The sequence below is a fragment of the Salvelinus fontinalis genome, chromosome 8 (genome assembly GCF_029448725.1).
Source record: "Salvelinus fontinalis isolate EN_2023a chromosome 8, ASM2944872v1, whole genome shotgun sequence".
Classification (NCBI taxonomy): Eukaryota; Metazoa; Chordata; class Actinopteri; order Salmoniformes; family Salmonidae; genus Salvelinus; species Salvelinus fontinalis.
In genome coordinates this window covers 9,713,725-9,733,517 of record NC_074672.1, presented here as the reverse complement: position 1 = coordinate 9,733,517, position 19,793 = coordinate 9,713,725, and the positions used below count along the sequence as shown (strand labels likewise).

Here is a 19,793-nt window from a genome sequence, read left to right as displayed (position 1 = left end):
ATGAATAGGAATGTATATACCCTGAACACAAATATAAACGCAACATCCAACAATTTCAAAGATTTTACCTTGTTACAGTTCATTTAAGGAAATAAGTCAATTATTTTAAATTATGCTACCTTTATTTAAATAGGCAAGTCAGTGAAGAACAAATTCTTATTTACACAATGACGGCCTACCCCGGACGACGCTGGGCAAATTGTGCACCGCCCTATGGGACTCCCAATCACGGCCGGATATGATGCAGCCTGGATTCGAACCAGGTACTGCAGCGATGCCTCTTGTACTGAAATGCAGTGTCTTAGACCACCGAGCCACTCAGGAGCCTCTTCAAATAAATTCATTAGGTCCTGATCTAAGGATTTCACATGACTGGGGATACAGACATGCATCTGTTGTTCACAGATAACTTTAATAATAATAAAAAGTAGGGTGTGGATCAGAAAACCGGTAAGTGTCTGGTGTGACCACCATTTGCCTCACACAGAGCAACACATATCCTTCACATAAAGTTGATCAGGCTGTTGATTGTGGCCTGTGAAATGTTGTCCCACTCCTCTTCAATGGCTATGCGAAGTTGCTGGATATTGGTGGGAACTGGAACACACTGTCGTACACGTCGACCCAGAGCATCCCAAACATGCTCAATGGGTGACATGTCTGTTGAGTATGCAGGCCATGGAAGAACTGGGACATTTTCAGCTTCCAGGAATTGTGTACAGATCCTTGTGACATGGGGCAGTGCATTATCATGCTGAAACATGAGGTGATGGTGGCAGATGAATAGCATGACAATGGTCCTCAGGATCTTGTCACAGTATCTCTCATTCAAATTGCCATTGATAAAATGCAATTGTGTTCGTTGACCGTATAACTGCCATACCATAACCCCACCGCCACCTGGGGCACTCTGTTCACAACATTGACGTCAGCAACCCACTTGCCCACAATGCCATAAACGCTGTCTGCCATCTGCCCGATACAGCTGAAACCGGGATTCTTCCTTGAACATCACTTTTCCAGCATGCCAGCGGCCATCAAAGGTAAGCATTTGCCCGCTGAAGTTGGTTACGCTACCGAGCTGCAGTCAGGTCAAGACCTTGGTGAGGACAACGAGCATGCAGATGAGCTTTCCTGAGACTGTTTCTGAAATTTTTTATCAGCTGTCCGGGTGGCTGATCTCAGACGATCCCAAAAGTGAAGAAGTCGGATGTGGAGGTCATGGGCAGGCGTGGTTACACGTGGTTGTGAGGCCGGTTGGACCTACTGCCAAATTCTCTAAAACGACGTTGAGGCGGCTTATGGTAGAGAAATTAATATTCAATTCTCTGGCAACAGCTCTGGTGGACTTTCCTGCAGTCAGCATGCCAACTGTATGCTCCCTCAAAACCTGAGACATCTGTGGCATTGTGTTTTGTGACAAAACTGCACATTTTAGAGTGGCCTTTTATTGTGCCCAGCACAAAGTGCACCTGTGTAATGATCATGCTGTTTAATCAAGTTCTTGATAATCCATCCACCTGACAGGTGTGGTCTATCTCGGCAAAGGAGAAATGCTCACTAACAGTGGTGTAAACAAATTTGTGGTCAAAATCTGAGATAAATAAGCATTTAGTGCTTATGGAACATTTCTGGGATTTTTATTTCAGTTTATGAAACATGGGACCAACACTTAACATGTTGCGTTTCTATTTTTGTTCAGTATAGATATCAATACAGATAACAATATTATCATAATCTTAGACTAGGATGAGGTACAGTTATTATAACAGTGTTATAAATATATGGCTGAAGTTAAAGTCACAACTGGCAATAGAATGGAGGATTGTATATGTTGAGGAATTTGAATCTCCCAGTTTTTAAAGAATCAACTGTGCTGTAATTTATTGCAGGTTATTCTTTCAGCTACACATGGTGTGGATCGCTTACGATGATGGAGAAAACTTATTGTTAGCTAAAGTTATGACATTCTCTCTTCTCAGTAAGCAGAATCGAAATCATCTTCTCAAGAAGCAGAATCGTAATGACTTAACTTCTGCTAAAAGTTGAAACCATCAGACGTCTGGCTAAATTAGATGTTCAGTCAAGTTAGCATGCTAGCTGAGACCCGAATACCATTAACACACACAAGACCTGCCTTTTCCCGCATGAGACCGCCCTTTCTTTTCAAGGATTGGCTACCAACATGTTAATCACCATGATCTCGTATCCTTATCGCTCATTGGGCTGTCAATCAATTCTGACAGAAGAATGTGATTGGTTCATGACGATTCCACTCAAAAGATGGGAGTTTTCGCTAGCTGAAACTTTCCCCAGTGCTAACTTCGAACAGGCCGCTACCACAGCCAGGGAAAAGCAATGTGCAGTACTAAAACCTCATCAACAACAACGAACTTCATGCATGACAACATGAGCATGTCATATAGTCGTGTAGTTTTGCTGATAAATAATTAGTTGACACTTTAGTTAGCTAAATACTAACCAACTTGTTAGCTAGAAAGCGAAAATAGGCACTCGAGTGCGAGCGAGAAGACAGACCACAACAGTTCTGTCAAATAACGTTAATTGCCCACTCAGATTTCATGGCCGACAGGACAACGATAGAAACGTACACACTAACTGTAACGACTTTCAATACTTCTATGTCACATTTTCATCGGAATTACGCGTGGATTGTAGATTTTGACAATGATATACTGTTTACAAACTCACCGTTGCACCCCTCTCTCGCTCCCTCTCTCCTCTTCTCTAGTCTTGGAATTTGACACTCCCCTCCTCCTTGAATCATCGCGAGGTTCTACGTCGAGGTCTTCATAGTCATTTTACTCATATAATAAAAAACAGTGTATGGAATTTACTTTAAGAAAATACAGACTAGGCCTATTTCAAAGCTTTTTATGTATTTTTTATTTTACATACGCCTACATTAATTATTTTAAGATGTATTGAGGGGTGCATAAAAAATGGTATAATATTTTTCCCAGGGGCAACATATTCTATTCTATTCACCCTGTGTAGCAGATGTTTGAAATGGGGTGTCATAAGCCTACCATATTTCTGACTGTGAACACACTGAATTTTATACTCACATTGCTCATACTTACAACAAACAAACAGGCACCTTTGTTTTTGCAGCTATTTTAGTTACCTCAATAACCTGTTTCTGGAATGTGGCGATGAAATACATGAGGTTTGTCTATCTATCTCCTTCTAAATAGAATAATAGATACTGTCTGTTCCTGGGAAAGGGAATGCTTAGAGCACAGTGTAAAGCTTTGTTTGTAATCAATCTAAAGTTGTTAAAGCTATAATAGAATGGAATATAATAGAAGTTGGTCGCTTTAGAAGCTGGCAGGTTCTAAATTCTTAGTTTAGAACCGTTGACATGAAGCAGGTATTCAATTCAAGATGCAACATAAGAAACTGGTTAAACAGTACACTGTACACTACCAGTACACTGTACTCTCTCCCCAAGTACACCAGCCAGCAATGAGTGTTAATCATAATTATTGGTAACATCACATTTTCAGCTCATTTGCTTTGTTTGCCAACTGTGTTGTTCCAATATTCTGTATCCTGACTGAGCCAGGAGTCTGTGGACAAGGAAACTATGTCTTCATCCCAAATGGCACCCTATCTCCTATATAAGGCACTACTTTTAACTAGAGCACTATTGGCCCTGGTCAAAAGTGGGAAAAAAGGGGGAAAGGGTGCCTTTTCGAACTCAGACTATGTAATGAATTATGTATCCAGTCCCTAAGATCACAGCTTGCATAACAACCACTGGCCTGGCCTGCCTACAACCTTGGGCAGGTGGAGCCAATGATTCTAGAAGTAGAATGACCCCAGTTTATTATATTGCTATGTGTAGAAGGAGCACTGTTGTGAGGGATTGTTACAACATTATAGACCATCTCTGATGAGGGCAGTTACAACAACGCTCTGTCACATTTAAAATATTACATTTTCTCCTAACATTTTTCATTTCATTTTCTCTTAACATTTTTTTCTTTCTGTTTTACATTTCCAAGCCTGATATATGAGTGAAATTCATGATATTTTGAAGGATTGAAAAATGTACACCAGAGTGCAGTACAGTACCAGTAAAAAGTTTGGAAACAATTTAAGGGGTTTTCTTTATTTGTACTATTTTCTACATTGTATAATCATAGTGAAGACATCACAACTATGAAATAACACATATTGAATCATGTAGTAACCAAAAAAGTATATTTTGTGTAAATGTATTATTTTTGATTCTTCAAAGTAGCCATCCTATGCCTTGATGACAGCTTTACACACTCTTGGCATTCTCTCAACCAACTTCACCTGGAATGTTTTTACAACAGTCTTGAAGGAGTTCCCACATATGCTGAGCACTTGTTGGCTGCTTCTCCTTCACTCTGCGATCCAACTTATCACAAACCATCTCAATTGGGTTGAGGTCGGGTGATTGTGGAGGCCAGATCATCTGATGCAGCACTCCATCACTCTCCTTCTTGGTCAAATAGCCCTTACACAGCCTGAAGGTGTGTTGGGTCATTGTCCTGTTGAAAAACAAATGATTGTCCCACTATGCACAAACCAGATGGGATGGTGTATCGCTGCAGAATGCTGTGGTAGCCATGCTGGTTAAGTGTGCCTTGAATTCTAAACAAATCACTGTCAGTGTCACCAGCAAAGCACCCCCACACCATCACACCTCCTCCTCCATGCTTCACTGTGGGAACCACACATGCAGAGATCATCCGTTCACCTACTCTGCGTCTCACAAAGACATGGCTTTGAACCAAAAATCAGTAATTTGGATTCATCAGACCAAAGGACAGATTTCCACCAGTCTAATGTCCATTGCTCGTGTTTCTTGGCCCAAGCAAGTCTCTTCTTATTATTGGTGTCTTTAGTAGTGGTTTCTTTACAGCAATTCGACCATGAAGGCCTGATTCACGCAGTCTCCTCTGAACAGTTGATGTTGAAATGTGTCTGTTACTTGAACTCTGTGAAGCATTTATTTGGGCTGAAATTTCTGAGGCTGGTAACTCTCATAAACGTATCCTCTGCAGCAGAGGTAACACTGGGTCTTACTTTCCTGTGGCAGTCCTCATGAGAGCCAGTTTCATCATAGCGCTTGATGGTTTTTGTGACTGCATTTGAAGAAATGTTCAAAATTGACTGACCTTCATGTCTTAAAGTAATGACGGATTGTCGTTTGATCTGTTCTTCTTCATTACTTTAAAGGAAAATGTCTATTTTCTGTATACCAACCCTACCTTGTCAGAACACAACTGATTGGCTCAAACGCATTAAGAAGGAAAGAAATTCCACAAGTTAACTTTTAACAAGGCACATCTGTTAATTGAAATGCATTCCAGGTGACTACCTAATGAAGCTGGTTGAGAGAATGCCAAGAGTGTGCAAAGTTGTCATCAAGGCAAAGGGTGGCTACTTTGAAGAATCTCAAATACAACATATAATTTGATTTGTTTAACACGTTTTCAGTTACTACATGATTCCATGTGTTATTTCATAGTTCTGATGTCTTCACTAGTATTCTACAATGTAGAAAATAGTTTTAAAAATAAGAAAAACCCTGAAATGAGTAGGTGTCCAAACTTTTGACTGTTACTGTAGTAGAAATGTACAGTAGTATTGAAAGTTTACAGTAGCACTAATGTGAAGAAAATCCAGACATTGAACAGCTGTGAGTGAATGATAACTACTGTATTGTACAGTTTTTAAGGAAGGTAGTGTGAGAGAGTGCTGAGAGGGGGCCTTCTTCCTCTCTGTGTTGCTTTAGTTTCCTTCTAGAAATTCTCGCCCTTTTTTTCTGGTTTCCACTAGCTTCTATAGCCACGACGTCAGATTCCAAAGCCACAAAGCCAAAATTGGAAGGATACATGATTTTTTTGGTCTTAATTTATGGTTAGGCATAAGGTTAGCAGTGTGGTTAAGGTTAGAATTAAGGTAAAAGTAATAATAATAATGTAAGATGATCAATTGTAGAAATGGGCAGGGTTTATGAACAAACCTTTTTTCTCTCGCTGGGAAACGAACATCCTGTCTGTGTCGGGATATGGGGCCAAAATATAGCATTGGAAATATCTCGAGACAATACCTTAGTTACTCAACAAAGGATTATTATTGAGTGGTACTTTGAACCTGCTCAAATGTCATCAAAGGGGAAGCAGCCAATTAAAACAAAGGTGGGATTTGAAATGTGTCCAATAGCTTTGTGTTTTTACACAGTGACGATAACGTTAAAAATTAGAGTGGTAGCCACTGTAAATACAGATAAACAGTGAAATATATGTTGTTTACAACAATTCAACTGTCATGTCTTCAGTGGTGCCACACCAACAATGGCATACAAGAGTTTACTGTATTATCCTGTAAATAGGATGTTATTTTGACAGATGTATACAATCATTTTGAGTTGAGTATATACTTCTCAAGATGTTGTTAAACCAATCTTTCTTTCTTGTCATATTTTCCCAATAACACAACATTACTGAAGATTATTAACAAGTTTTTCAATGCTATACTTAGATCTCCTGCTATTGAAGCAAATACAGATTTATTCAATGCCTTTAGAAAGTGTTCACACCCCTTGACATTTTCCACATTCTGTTGTGTTACAGCCTGAATTTTAAATAGATTAAATTGAGATGTTGTGTCACTGGCCTACACACAATACCCCATAATGTCAAAATTGAATTGTTTTTAGACATGTTCACAAATGAATACAAAATATAAAGCTGAAATTTCTTGAGTCAATAAGTATTCAACCCCTTTGTTATGACAAGCCTAAATAAGTTCAGGAGTAAAAATTGCATAGACTCATTCTGTATGCAATAATAGTGTTCAACATGATTTTAGAATGACTACCTCATCTCTGTACCCCACACATACAATTATCTGTAAGGTCCCTCAGTCGAGCAGTGAATTTCAAACACAGATTCAATCACAAAGACCAGGGAGGTTTTCCAATGCCTCGCAAAGAAGGGCACCTATTGAAAGATACAAAATAAAAAAATTAAAAAAAGCTGACATTGAGCACAGTGAAGTAATTAATCACACTTTGGATGGTGTATCAATACACCCAGTCACAAATATACAGGCATCCTTACCTCAGTTGCTGGAGAGGAAGGAAACCGCTTAGGGATTTTACCATGTGGCCAATGGTGACTTTAAAACAGTTAGAGTTTAATGGCCGGGATTAGAGAAAACTGAGGATGGATCAACAACATTGTAGTTACTCCACAATACTAACATAAATGACAGAGAGAAAAGGAAGCTTGTACAGAATCCAAATACTTCAAAACATGTATCCTGTTTGCAATAAGGAACTAAAGTAAAACTGCAAAAAAAATGGCAAAGACATTACTTTATGTCCTGAATATAATGCGTTATGTTTGGGGCAAATCCAACACAACACATCACTGAGTACCACTCTCTATATTCTCAAGCATAGTGGTGACTGCATCATGTTATGTGTGTGTTTGTCATTGGCAAGGACTAGGAAGTTTTTTTATGATAAAAATAAACGAAACAGAGTTAAGCACAGGCAAAATCCTAGAGGAAAACCTAGTTCATTCTGCTTTCCAACAGACACTGGGAGACAAATTAAACTTTCAGCATGACAATAACCTAAAACAAGGCCAAATATACACTGGAGTTGATGACATTGAATGTTCCTGAGTGGCCTAGTTAACATTTTTACTTAAATTGGCTTGAAAATCTATGGGAAGACTTGAAAATGGTAGTTTAGCTAAAAAAATATATTAAAAGAATAATGTGCAAATATTTTACAATCCAGGTGTGCAAAGCTCTTAGAGCATTACCCAGAAAGACTCACAGCTGTATTCACTGCCAAATAAGATTCTAACATGTATTGACTCAGGGGTGTGAATACTTATGTATATGAGACATGTATTTTTATTATCAATACATTAGCAAACATTTCTAAAAACATGTTTTCACTTTGTCATTATGGGTTATTGTGTAGATGGGTGAGAATGATTTTTTTTTTTTAACGTTTAATAAATTTGGATTTCAGGCTGTAACACAACAAAATGTGGAATAAGTCAAAGGGTATGAATACTTTCTGAAGGCACTGTTGCAGACTAGACTCCTGCTGGACAATTTCAATATTGCATGTGATGAAACTACATGCACATAAGTTGTTGCCAATATCCCTACTGGAGTTTTTGGTGTCTAAACTAAAATAACGTAAAAACAACAGAAATGCGGTACATAGTATAAGGGAAGGCATTTACTTTTTTTTCATTATTTAACAGAAAAATGCACTTTGTAGGTTTACATTGGTGTCTAAGAGAACCAAATTAACTATCAATGTTATGCATGTACACACCTGGCAAACAAGCAAACAGAAACAAGCACATTAAACAACTGTCAAAAATGTGTCACTTGAGTTTCACTACAAACTAAAGTACATTGGTCAAAGCTTCTATAGTTTATATATTTTAAATACAATTTAAAAAAACATCTAAATTCACGCCACTATGACAATTTCTACTATTACTGAAAGCTTTTGCCTAAAATAAAGAATTTTGAAAAAGACCTTTATATGGTTTGCTGGTTACATTGTTTATGGTCACATTTAAATCTGTGGTGCACAAAGTTTTGGACCAAAAAAAGCACCATGGAAAATCCTGATGTAAAAATTATAAAATAAAAGTTTACCTAGTCTCTATAGAAAACAAAATATCTATGTATTCTTCAATAGTTGGCTGTACATCAGCATACTTCAACTAAAATAAGCCAATGTACACTGTACCTTTTCCATTCAAAAACTTGTATAGAAAACACAAATAGCAAATCACATTTTCACACTTATATATTTGACAGGCTGGCATTTCCACATATTTAGCCCAAGAAGCAGGGTTGGGGTCAATTCAGAATTTCAGAATTTAATTCAATTCATCCCACGAATTGAAAATCGAATTCGCCACACTCGACAGGAAGCAGAATTTTAAATGAATTTGAATTAAAGTAGAATTTAATTAAAAAACAATTCAAACTTAGATATGAAACATCAAGTCTCAGTCCTTTGACAAATATTTTGCCAGAAGCATCTGCCACCTCTTACTGAAGAATACAGATACCATTTTCAAATATTTGCTTTTTTATAACTCACAGATGTTTGTATTTTTGTCATGAGATGTTCTGAGTGGTTGAGCTAATGCATTCTGGAAAACATGTTTATTTTATCTAATAACATGTAAGTGAATTTGAATTATTATAGACAACTTTCACAATGATCTTACAATATTCCAAACCACTATAATTATGATAAACCCGTTGAAGGATAATGAGTTTTAAATATAGTATTGGTAACCATACATGTCAAAATAAACATGTGCATAATGACTTATGCAATAAATTATCCATTTGAATTTCAATTAATTTAATTTCACTAAATTATATTTAATTTAATTCAAATTCTGCTTCCTGTGGGGTGTGGCCAATTCAAATTCAACAATGGAATTAAACACCAATTCGCAACTTAATTCAGAATTGACCCCAATCCTGCCAGGAAGTGCTATATGATACAGATGATTTTGTTTAACAGTCACATATCTGTTAATCAACATTATGTAACAACATTACCTGGCACACTGATCTCTATAATATATTAGTGATTTTAAATATGTCATCTACATTTGTTTATTATTTTGTAACACGAAGAGTGATTATACTCAGTTATCATGAAATGCAACATTGAATGAAATGCAATTCCATATTTTACACTATGTTTTTTGGGATTGCAAGGCTGATTCTGCAGACCCACTGACGAAGAGGGAAGCACTGAGAAAAAGCGAATCACTCAAATTTTACACACACACAACAACCACATAAGAACTAAGTACTTCCTCATCTCAGTGTGACCTTTTGGACTGCCTCCAACACCTCATACTATCTAGAATCAACATCATTCCTCATTAAGGAGAAACTTTGTCAGAATATATGCATCATAAACTATTAAATGGGTGAGATAGGTGCGTGCAACTCTGAACTAATTTGAGCTAAGCACAGATTTCCAGTCTGAATACGATTGATAGTGATTACACATCCTGTCACCTCTAGTCCCACCCCTTGTAAGTTCAGTCTCTCAGCAGTAAGTACTCTTTGACCGACTCTGGTAAAGGCAGCTCTTTGACCGCAGTGGGGAGGAATCTCACCCCCAGGCTCTGTCTGACAGCACACCGTGACAGCGCGCGTAGCGTCGGTGCTTCAGCCACCATACTGGTCAGCTTGGCCAGGAGCTGGGGATCCTTACTGAGCTCCCTGGGTAAGGTACCATCTGCCCGGCGGATCTCAAACCTCCCCGCTGCCTTATACAGCAGCTCCAGACACTCCTCCTCCTGCTCTGCCCCCAGGCCCCTGGCAAGTAGGGCCACCAGGCGAGAGATGGGTGTCTGGCCTTTTAGGTTAGTAACATGGACCTGGCCTCCATATTCTAACAGAACCCTCACACTCTCTAGGTTGCCTTTCATGGCGGCCCAGCTTAATGGAGTGTCATTGTTGTAGTCCCGTGCGTTGGGGCAGGCACTGCTCTCCAGCAGAGCCCTGACGCACTCCGGGTTGTCTTTGAAGGCCGCCCAGTGTAGCGGGGTGTCCTTGTTGCCGTCCAATGCATTGGGCTGGGCCCCGTACTCTAGGAGGAGTTCCACACAGCCCTCGTCCTTCTCTGCTGCGTAGTGCAGCGCTGTGCGGTTGTAGCCGTCCAGGGCATTCACCTGAGAAGACAGGTAGGGGATTCACAGAATACAATAAAACTTTGTTAGTCCATTTGAGAAAGGGAGAGAGAGCATGGTTTATTTTACAATTGGAGGCATTACATAGTAACAAATGGCAGCTATTATAGACCTAAGTTCACAGATAAGAGATTCACTATTATTTTCTGAGATTCAGGTGAAGGGGATTCAAGTGGGAGTAATCAAGAGTAGGTTAGATGTATCGATGCCTGCAGCATGTACAGTATAAAAAGAAGAAAAAAATATTACCTCAGGATGTTTACCTTCTTCTTTTTTTTACATTACAACATAACACCACTAGCTAAGCAAGTAGCTAAATCATTTCAAACAAAGTTCAAGTTGGATGAGTGAGAGTTAAAAACATGCCACCATACATACCTCTGCTCCTTTCTCCAACAACAACTCGACACAGTCGGCATCCGCCACCATACAGGCACAGTGCAAGGGCTTCAGAGTGCCGTGCATACGGTTCACATCAGCTCCCTGAAGGTAGACATGCAATTATGTAATTTTCAACAGTATGCAAAATATGAATAGATACCGATACCATACACAACAAGTCATATTCAACTGAAAAACATCTCAAATTTGTGGCATAGTTAAAAGATAGCAATGAAACTACAAAACATCGACACAATTAACAACGTGCAGAGAAAATGTGAGGTTGAGGGAGTTCTTTTACTACATAGAAGTCAACTCTGGGACACAACAAATTCGATAAGTACAGTGGTGTTTGTGTTAACATTTCATCTCTACAGTTCAAAGATAAGCCAACCTACCCTTCGAATAAGATCCTCCACATTGTCGTGTGGGAAAGAGCGAATGGCAGCAATGGTGCGGATGAGCCGCTCGGACAGGGAATATTTACTTTGAATAGATTGCATGATGTACCACATAGTAGAGCTCATGTGGAGCTGAGGAACATTGCACCCAGGCTGGGGTGCACTGACGCCACACCACACGGTCTACAACACCTGGCTGGCCAAGTTGGAGTTAAAGATCTGAAAGAAAACACAATGTTGGTATTATTATGGTAAAGAATTACAGGTGTTCACTTTGGAGAGACATGCTTGTTTTTATCTAGGTCTACAATATATTCTAGGAGATCAATTACGTGCATGGGTATGGCAATCCCACTCTGGTGAATTTGTAAATGTGACGTTGACTGACATTGACATTTGTTATTATTTGATGCACACACTCTCTTTTGACACCCGCCCACACAAACTGAATGGCTACTACTCTGTACACGACAGCTATCATTTCCCAACCTAGCAAAAGTGTTTTTAGTTTGACCTGTGCATCATTTGGCAAAAAGTAGAAACTTTACAATTTAGCTTGTTAGGTTAAATGGTAACGTTAGCTAGCTAGCCTGTTAACCAGCTGTTGCAACACGTCAACTAGCAGCTAATGCTGGCTACTTAGTGGCCAACTACTAGTTAGCTAACTTACTTGCATTAGCTAAGTTACCATTATATAAACAATCAAACTAAGCTATCTAGCAAAATTCTTAACCATAATTGCAGTTGCTAACCAAAACACAATTTAGCTTAACTAAATGTCGCGACCTCAGCAGCAGTAACGTTAGCTAGCTAGCGTGCTAATCGGCTCGCTGTTTTCCACTCCAAATGACAGTTCACGCTAGCAAAGATGACCAGTATTATACATTTTATTGATTGTGAAGAATGTATCAAATATTTCCATAGTTTGATTTAAAATTCAAGTTGCATCGTTGGTATGTCGATATTTTGGGCCCTACATACCGTTTATGGTCCACAGTTTCAAGGAATGCGCTGTCCAAGCTTGACAAAAACATGGAAACGGCAACGTCATTTAATTTGCTGCGAAAACATGCGACTGGGCTACGCCCACAAAATATCAGCGGTGGAAAAAGTACCCAATTGTCATACTAGACTAGAGTAAAAGTAAAGATAGTTTAACAGAAAATGACTCAAGCAAAAGTGAGTCACCCAGTAAAATAGTACTTGAGTAAAAGTCTAAAAGTATTTGGTTTGAAATATATTTAAGTATCGAAAGTAAATGTAATTGCTAAAATATACTTAAGTAAAAGTATAAATCATTTTAAAATCCTTATATTAAGCAAAGCAGACGGCGCCATTTTCATTTAAAAAAAAAATGTATTTATGGATAGCCAGGGGCACACTCCAACACTCAGACATCATTTTCAAACGAAGCATGTGTGTTTAGTGAGTCCGCTAGATCAGAGGCAGGGGATGGACAGGGATGTTCTCTTGATACCTGCGTGAATTGGACCGTTTTCCTGTCCTGCTAAGTATTCAACATGTAACCAGTACTTTTGGGTTTCAGGAAAAATGTATGGAGTAAAAAGTACATAATTTTCTTTCGGAATGTAGTGAATAAAAGTAAAAGTTGTCAAAAATATAAATAGTAAAGTACAGATACCCCCAAAAACGACTTAAGTAGTACTTTTCTTTCAAGTATTTTTACTTGAAGTACTTTGCACCACTGCAAAATATACACAGGAATCTTCTCTGACTTAGAATTTTGTGTTTTTGTAATGTTATTCAGCATCTTACATGTGTTATTTTAATAGTAACAGACTTCATGTAGTGCTGGCATTTATCACATAGTAGCCATGCTTCCTCTCCAAGAATGGGCATCAGATGGCTCCATTGCTCTCTCTGGGAAGCACTTTAAAGGTTGACTGCTTGGCAGTGCTATGTTAAATACCTTGTAGTGAAATGCAGCACAGGCAATGCCCATCAATGTGTGTGTGTATGTGTCAGATGTTAACATTGCGTGAGCCATGACATCTATCTATCTAGACACAAACGTAATATTTGCTGACAGATTGAATCATTACATACCTTCTCTATTCTTTCGTTTCCATTTCTGTTGAAGCTATAAACTCAGGGGCACTTCACTGTATAACCTTGCTTAATATGGTGCTTATCACAAAATTAGTACAATTTTTTGACAATTTTTTTTAGATGTAAGTGGTAATTTCAAAACTCTTACTACAAAACTGATAACACTTGTAATGCCCTGTAACAACAGTCAATGTAATAACACTGGTTAATGTAATAGCTTTTCTAAGTGTGATAACTTTTAAAATGTTTATGTAATAAAACCGGTTAATGTAATAACTTGCCGGATAACGTAATACACATGTTGAATGGATAATGTAGTAACTTTTTCCACTTAATTTAAAACGTTATTATGTTATCTGGTGGTTATTATGTTATCAGGTGAGTAACAACATTTGTTATTAATAACCTAATTACTGCAACTAATCACATAATAATATACCAAAATCAATGTTTTTGTTTATTATTTCACTCATTTTAATGCACATACCACCCTCCACCAATTGCAATCACACATGCAAACCTATGTGTGTACTTATACACAAACACAATCACAATCACACATTGAAATGTACACATGTAACAGTTGTTAAAAGACTGTGAATTTCACCAGGTTCATATATTCATATTAGTCCAGGCAACATGTATGTAAAAAATATTGTAACCCTTGCTGTTATTATTTAATGTAACCCTTGCTGTTAATAGATTGCAAAGCAGCATACAACTGACCAAAATGTTTGGAAATTATAAGTTCACTTTCTCATCCATAGCGGGTTCGGTGTCCCTCTACCGGGACGGTTGAGCTAACATGCGCTAATGTGATTAGCATGACGTTGTAAGTAACAAGAATATTTCCCAGGGCATAGACATATCTTATATGGCCAGAAAGCCGGTCGGTTTTACAGTGACGGTCCAATTTACAGTAGCTATTACAGTGAAAAAATACCATACTATTGTTTGAGGAGAGTGCACAGCATCAACAAAAATTGTGTCCCGGCAACTGGTTTGATACATACACCTCTGAAGGTAAATAATGTACTTAGATTCAGTAATCTTGCTCTGATTTGTCATCCTGAGGGTCCCAGAGATAAAATGTAGCATAGATTTGTTTGATAAAATCAATTTTTAGATTCAAATGTAGGAACTGGGTTCTACAGTTTGAACCCCTGCCGTCTCTGGCTCCACACCCACGCAACCCGGCCATCTAGATGTGTGAAAGTTAGTGTATAAGCTAATGATCCATCATGTATGACATTCCTGGGAGTGTGTAAACTTACATTTTGTATTACCATATCATTTTTGTATGTTTTCTATAGTTATGTACTTGAAAATGTATCAATTGACCAATTCGGCACATTTGGGCAGACTTGATACAAAATATTGTCCAGTACTGCAATACTTCACTGGATCAATCTGAAACATTGCACACACACTGCAAAATCTAAATTGCACCTAAACTGCAATATTACATTATGGCCTTTCTCTTGCATTTCAAAGATGATGAAGAAAAAAAACTAATTTTGGGGGGAAAACACATGTTTTTTGGTTTGTATTATATTTTACTAGATCTAATGTGTTATATTCTCCTACATTAAACTTCAAAGTGTTTCCTTTCAAATGGTATCAAGCAGACGTGTTTACGTGCTGCTGTGCGTTTTGTTGCTAACCTTACTTTGCTACCTGACAGTTTTTACTTTTTAATTACCGTTTATATTTTGTATTTTTCCCTCGCTGAACTTTTTTTCATTCAACTTTTTCACTCCGGACGCTTTATCTGGACATGTTTCGTCAGGACCTCCACCAGCCGAAGCTAAGTAGTAACATTAACATGATGCCTTCTAATTGCAGTCGCTGTACTCATAATATACAGGAGAACGATCGCCTTACGGAGAGGATAGCTGTGCTGCAAGCCCAGCTTCAGACGCAATCGTTAGGCAAGGGTAATTTCAGTGTAGGAAAGGATGAAACAGCATCTGCGCCACCAGTAAGTACAGATAGTAGTATAAATCCCCTCGTACAGTCCCCGTAGCCGGACAACTTTCTCATGGCTTCTGGAGGGAAATGCTGTAGGAATGCTCAACCGGTGTCTCATTCAGCCGACAGAAACTTTCAACCGGTTCTCCCCATTAAGCAGCGAGTCGGAGTCAGAGGCCGAGCGTTCTCTGGTCTCTACTCCTCCCGTTATGGGGCCTGAGACGCCGAAGCCTCCCACCATTAGCTCTAACAAATTGAAAACCCTAGTCATTGCCGACTCCATTACCCCGCAGTATTAGACTTAAAACGAATCATCCAGCGATCATACACTTTTTCCAGGGGGCAGGGCTACCGACGTTAAGGCTAATCTGTCTCCTGACCGCTCCTGTCTCAGCCTCCAGTATTTATGCTGCAGTAGTTTGTGTCGGGGGGCTAGGGTCAGTTGGTTATACCTGGAGTACTTCTCCTGTCTTATCCAGTGTCCTGTGTGAATTTAAGTATGCTTTCTCTAATTCTCTCGTTCTCTCTTTCTTTCTCTCTCTGAGAACCTGAGCCCTAGGACCATACGTCAGGACTACCGGGCATGACGACTCCCTGCTGCCCCCAGTCCGCCTGGCCTTGCTGCTATTCCAGTTTCAACGGTTCTGCCTGTGGTTACGGAACCCCTACCTGTCCCAGACCTGCTGTTTTCAACTCTTAATGATCGTCTATGAAAAGCCAACAGATTTATTCCTGATTATTATTTGACCATGCTTGTCATTTATGAACATTTTGAAAATCTTGGCTCTCTCTAATTTTCTCCTTCTCTCTTTCTTTCTCTCGGAGGACCTGAGCCCTGGGACCATACGTCGGGACTGCCGGGCGTGGTGGCTCCTTGCTGTCCCCAGTCCGCCTGGCCTTGCTGCTGTTCTCCCTGCGGTTATGGAACCGCCACCTGTCCCAGACCTGTTGTTTTTCAACTCTTAATGATCGGCTATGAAAAGCCAACTGAATATTATTCATGATTATTATTTGACCATGCTTGTCACTTATGAACATTTTTGAACATCTTGGCATAGTTCTGTTATAATCTCCACCCGGCACAGCCAGAAGAGGACTGGCCACCCCTCATAGCCTGGTTCCTCTCTAGGTTTCTTCCTAGGTTTTGGCCTTTCTAGGGAGTTTTTCCTAGCCACCGTGCTTCTACACCTGCATTCTAGCTGTTTGGGGTTTTAGGCTGGGTCTCTGTACAGCACTTCGAGACATTAGCTGATGTACGAAGGGCTATATAAAATAAACTTGATTGATTGATCTAAAGATGGTGCTGGCTAAAGCTAAAACTGGCGAATGTAGAGAGTATAGGGATATTGTTATCCACGTCGGCACCAATGATGTTAGGATGAAACAGTCAGAGGTCACCAAGCACAACATAGCTTCAGCGTGTAAATCAGCTAGAAAGATGTGTCGGCATCGAATAATTGTCTCCGGCCCCCTTCCAGTTAGGGGGAGTGATGAGCTTTACAGCAGAGTCTCACAACTCAATCGCTGGTTGAAAACTGTTTTCTGCCCCTCCAAAAGATAGAATTTATAGATAATTGGCCCTCTTTCTGGGACTCACCCACAAACAGGACCAAGCCTGGCCTGTTGAGGACTGACGGACTCCATCCTAGCTGGAGGGGTGCTCTCATCTTATCTACGAACATAGTCAGGGCTCGGACTCCCCTAGCTCCACAATGAAATAGGGTGCAGGCCAGGTTGTTAGCCAGCCTGCCAGCTTAGTGGAGTCTGCCACTAGCACAGTCAGTGTAGTCAGCTCAGCTATCCCCATTGAGACCGTGTCTGTGCCTCGACCTAGGTTGGGCAAAACTAAACATGGCGGTGTTCGCCAATCTCCATTAAAATTTTTTTTACCCATTTTCTCTCCCCAATTTCATGGTGTCCAATTGGTAGTAGTTACTGTGGAAGGACCACCAGAGGGCAGGCTGGACTCACGGATGGTAGCCCAACAAGGCATGGGAGACAGGTGAACCAGAGGCAATTAAGCACAGCTGACACTACTAATGAGATATTCTCCTTCCCCTATAAGAGAGAGTATGGAACCAGCAAGGGGGGGAACTATCTCTGGAAGATGGCCACCGAGACAGAGGAGCTATCTAGGAAGAACCATTAAGACGGTGACAATGTCGTGACTTTTTGTGGTAATTTAAAGACAATCGTATGGTGTTCCTGTTTTGCTCTGGAGAAGAAGATAGATGTTTTATTCCTTTGGAGAGTTTCATTGATTCTGTTGGAGTGTTTGTGTTGTCCAAATGCCCTCAATATAGAACTTTGTTCAATCAAGAAAACCTACTCCTGACTCGTTTGTTCCACCTTCCCGCTTTAGAGTGACGCCCAATTACTTGGTCCGCTCACATTACAGTCTTGTCTCATCGCTGCAACTCCCGAACGAACTCGGGAGAGGCGAAGGTCGAGAGCCATGCGTCCTCCGAAACACAACCCAACTTAGCAACACTGCTTCTTGACACAACGCACATCCAACCTGGAAGCCAGCCGCACCAATGTGTCAGAGGAAACACCGTACATCTGGCAACCTGGTCAGCATGCACTGCGCCCGGCCTGCCACAGGAGTCGCTGGTGCGCGATGAGACAAGGATATCCCTGCCGGCCAAACGCTCCCTAACCCAGACGACACTGGGCCAATTGTGCGTCGCCCCATGGACCTCCTGGATGCGGCCGGCTACGACAGAGCCTGGGCTCAAACCCAGAATCTCTGGTGGCACAGCTAGCACTGCGATGCAGTGCCTTAGACCTCTGCGCCACCTGGGAGACCTCGCCTTAGCAATCTCACTGGAATAAAGACCTCCATTTCTGCCATTATTGAAAGAGATTGTTGCTTAATGTTAGATCCCTCACTTCCAAGGCAGTTATAGTCAATGAACTAATCACTGATCATAATCTTGATGTGATTGGCCTGACTGAAACATGGCTTAAGCCTGATGAATTTACTGTGTAAAGGAGGCCTCACCTCCTGGATACACTAGTGACCATATCCCCCGCGCATCCCGCAAAGGCGGAGGTGTTGCTAACATTTATGATAGCAAATTTCAATGTACCAACAAAAAAAACGCTTCTAGGCATGAAATCTATGCAGCCTACTCAATCACTTTTTATAGCTACTGTTTACAGGCCTCCTGGGCCATATACAGCGTTCCTCACTGAGTTCCCTGAATTCCTATTGGACCTTGTAGTCATGGCAGATAATATTCATATTTTTGGTGACTTTAATATTCACATGAAAAAGTCCACAGACCCACTCCAAAAGGCTTTCGCAGCCATCATTGACTCAGTGGGTTTTGTCCAACATGTCTCCGGACCTACTCACTGCCACAGTCATACTCTGGACCTAGTTTTGTCCCATGGAATAAATGTTGTGGATCTTAATGTTTTTTTCCCTCATAATCCTGGACTATCAGACCACCATTTTATTTTGTTTGCAATCGCAACAAATAATCTGCTCAGACCCCAACCAAGGATCATCAAAAGTCAAGCTATAAATTCTCAGACAACCAAAAGATTCCTAGATGCCCTTCCAGACTCCCTCCGCCTACCCAAGGACGCCAGAGTACAAAAATCAGTTAACCACCTAACTGAGCAACTCAATTTAACCTTGTGCAATACCCTAGATGCAGTCGCACCCCTAAAAACAAAAAACATTTGCTCCCTGGTATACAGAAAATACCCAAGCTCTGAAGCGAGCTTCCAGAAAATTGGAATGGAAATGGCGCCACACCAAACTGTAAGTCTGCCGACTAGCTTGGAAAGACAGTACCGTGCAGTATCGAAGAGCCCTCACTGCTGCTCAATCATCCTATTTTTCCAACTTAATTGAGGAAAATTAGAGCAATCCAAAATGTATTTTTGATACTGTCGCAAAACTAACTATAAAGCAGCATTCCCCAAGAGAGGATGGCTTTCACTTCAACAGTATTACATTCATGAACTTCTTTGAGGAAAAGATCATGATCATTAAAAAGCAAATTACGGACTCCTCTTTAAATCTGCATATTCCTCCAAAGCTCAGTTGTCCTGAGTCTGCACAACTCTGCCAGGACCTAGGATCAAGGGAGACAGTCAAGTGTTTTAATACTATATTTTATTACCTAGGTTTTAGTACCTAGGTTTCTTCCTAGGTCCTGGCCTTTCTAGGGAGTTT

General features: G+C 40.1%; 2 protein-coding genes across 4 annotated transcripts in view; both read right to left on the bottom strand.

The window, feature by feature from the left end:
* Positions 1-2,795, bottom strand: part of atf7a (activating transcription factor 7a) — a 50,459-nt gene extending 47,664 nt beyond the window's left edge. For all 3 annotated transcript variants that reach the window (XM_055930930.1, XM_055930931.1, XM_055930932.1), the window contains exon 1: positions 2,713-2,795. The gene's annotated coding sequence lies outside the window, so the exon portion shown is untranslated. The remainder of the gene's footprint in view (positions 1-2,712) is intronic.
* A 5,459-nt stretch (positions 2,796-8,254) lies between these two features.
* Positions 8,255-12,651, bottom strand: asb8 (ankyrin repeat and SOCS box containing 8). Its single transcript, XM_055930928.1, has 4 exons — positions 12,542-12,651; positions 11,558-11,779; positions 11,157-11,261; positions 8,255-10,760 (listed from the first exon to the last, which is right to left on the bottom strand). The coding sequence occupies exons 2-4, from the start codon at positions 11,684-11,686 to the stop codon at positions 10,125-10,127; spliced, it is 870 nt and encodes a 289-aa protein (XP_055786903.1). The 5' UTR covers positions 11,687-11,779; positions 12,542-12,651; the 3' UTR covers positions 8,255-10,124.
* Between the last annotated feature and the right edge of the window lie 7,142 nt (positions 12,652-19,793).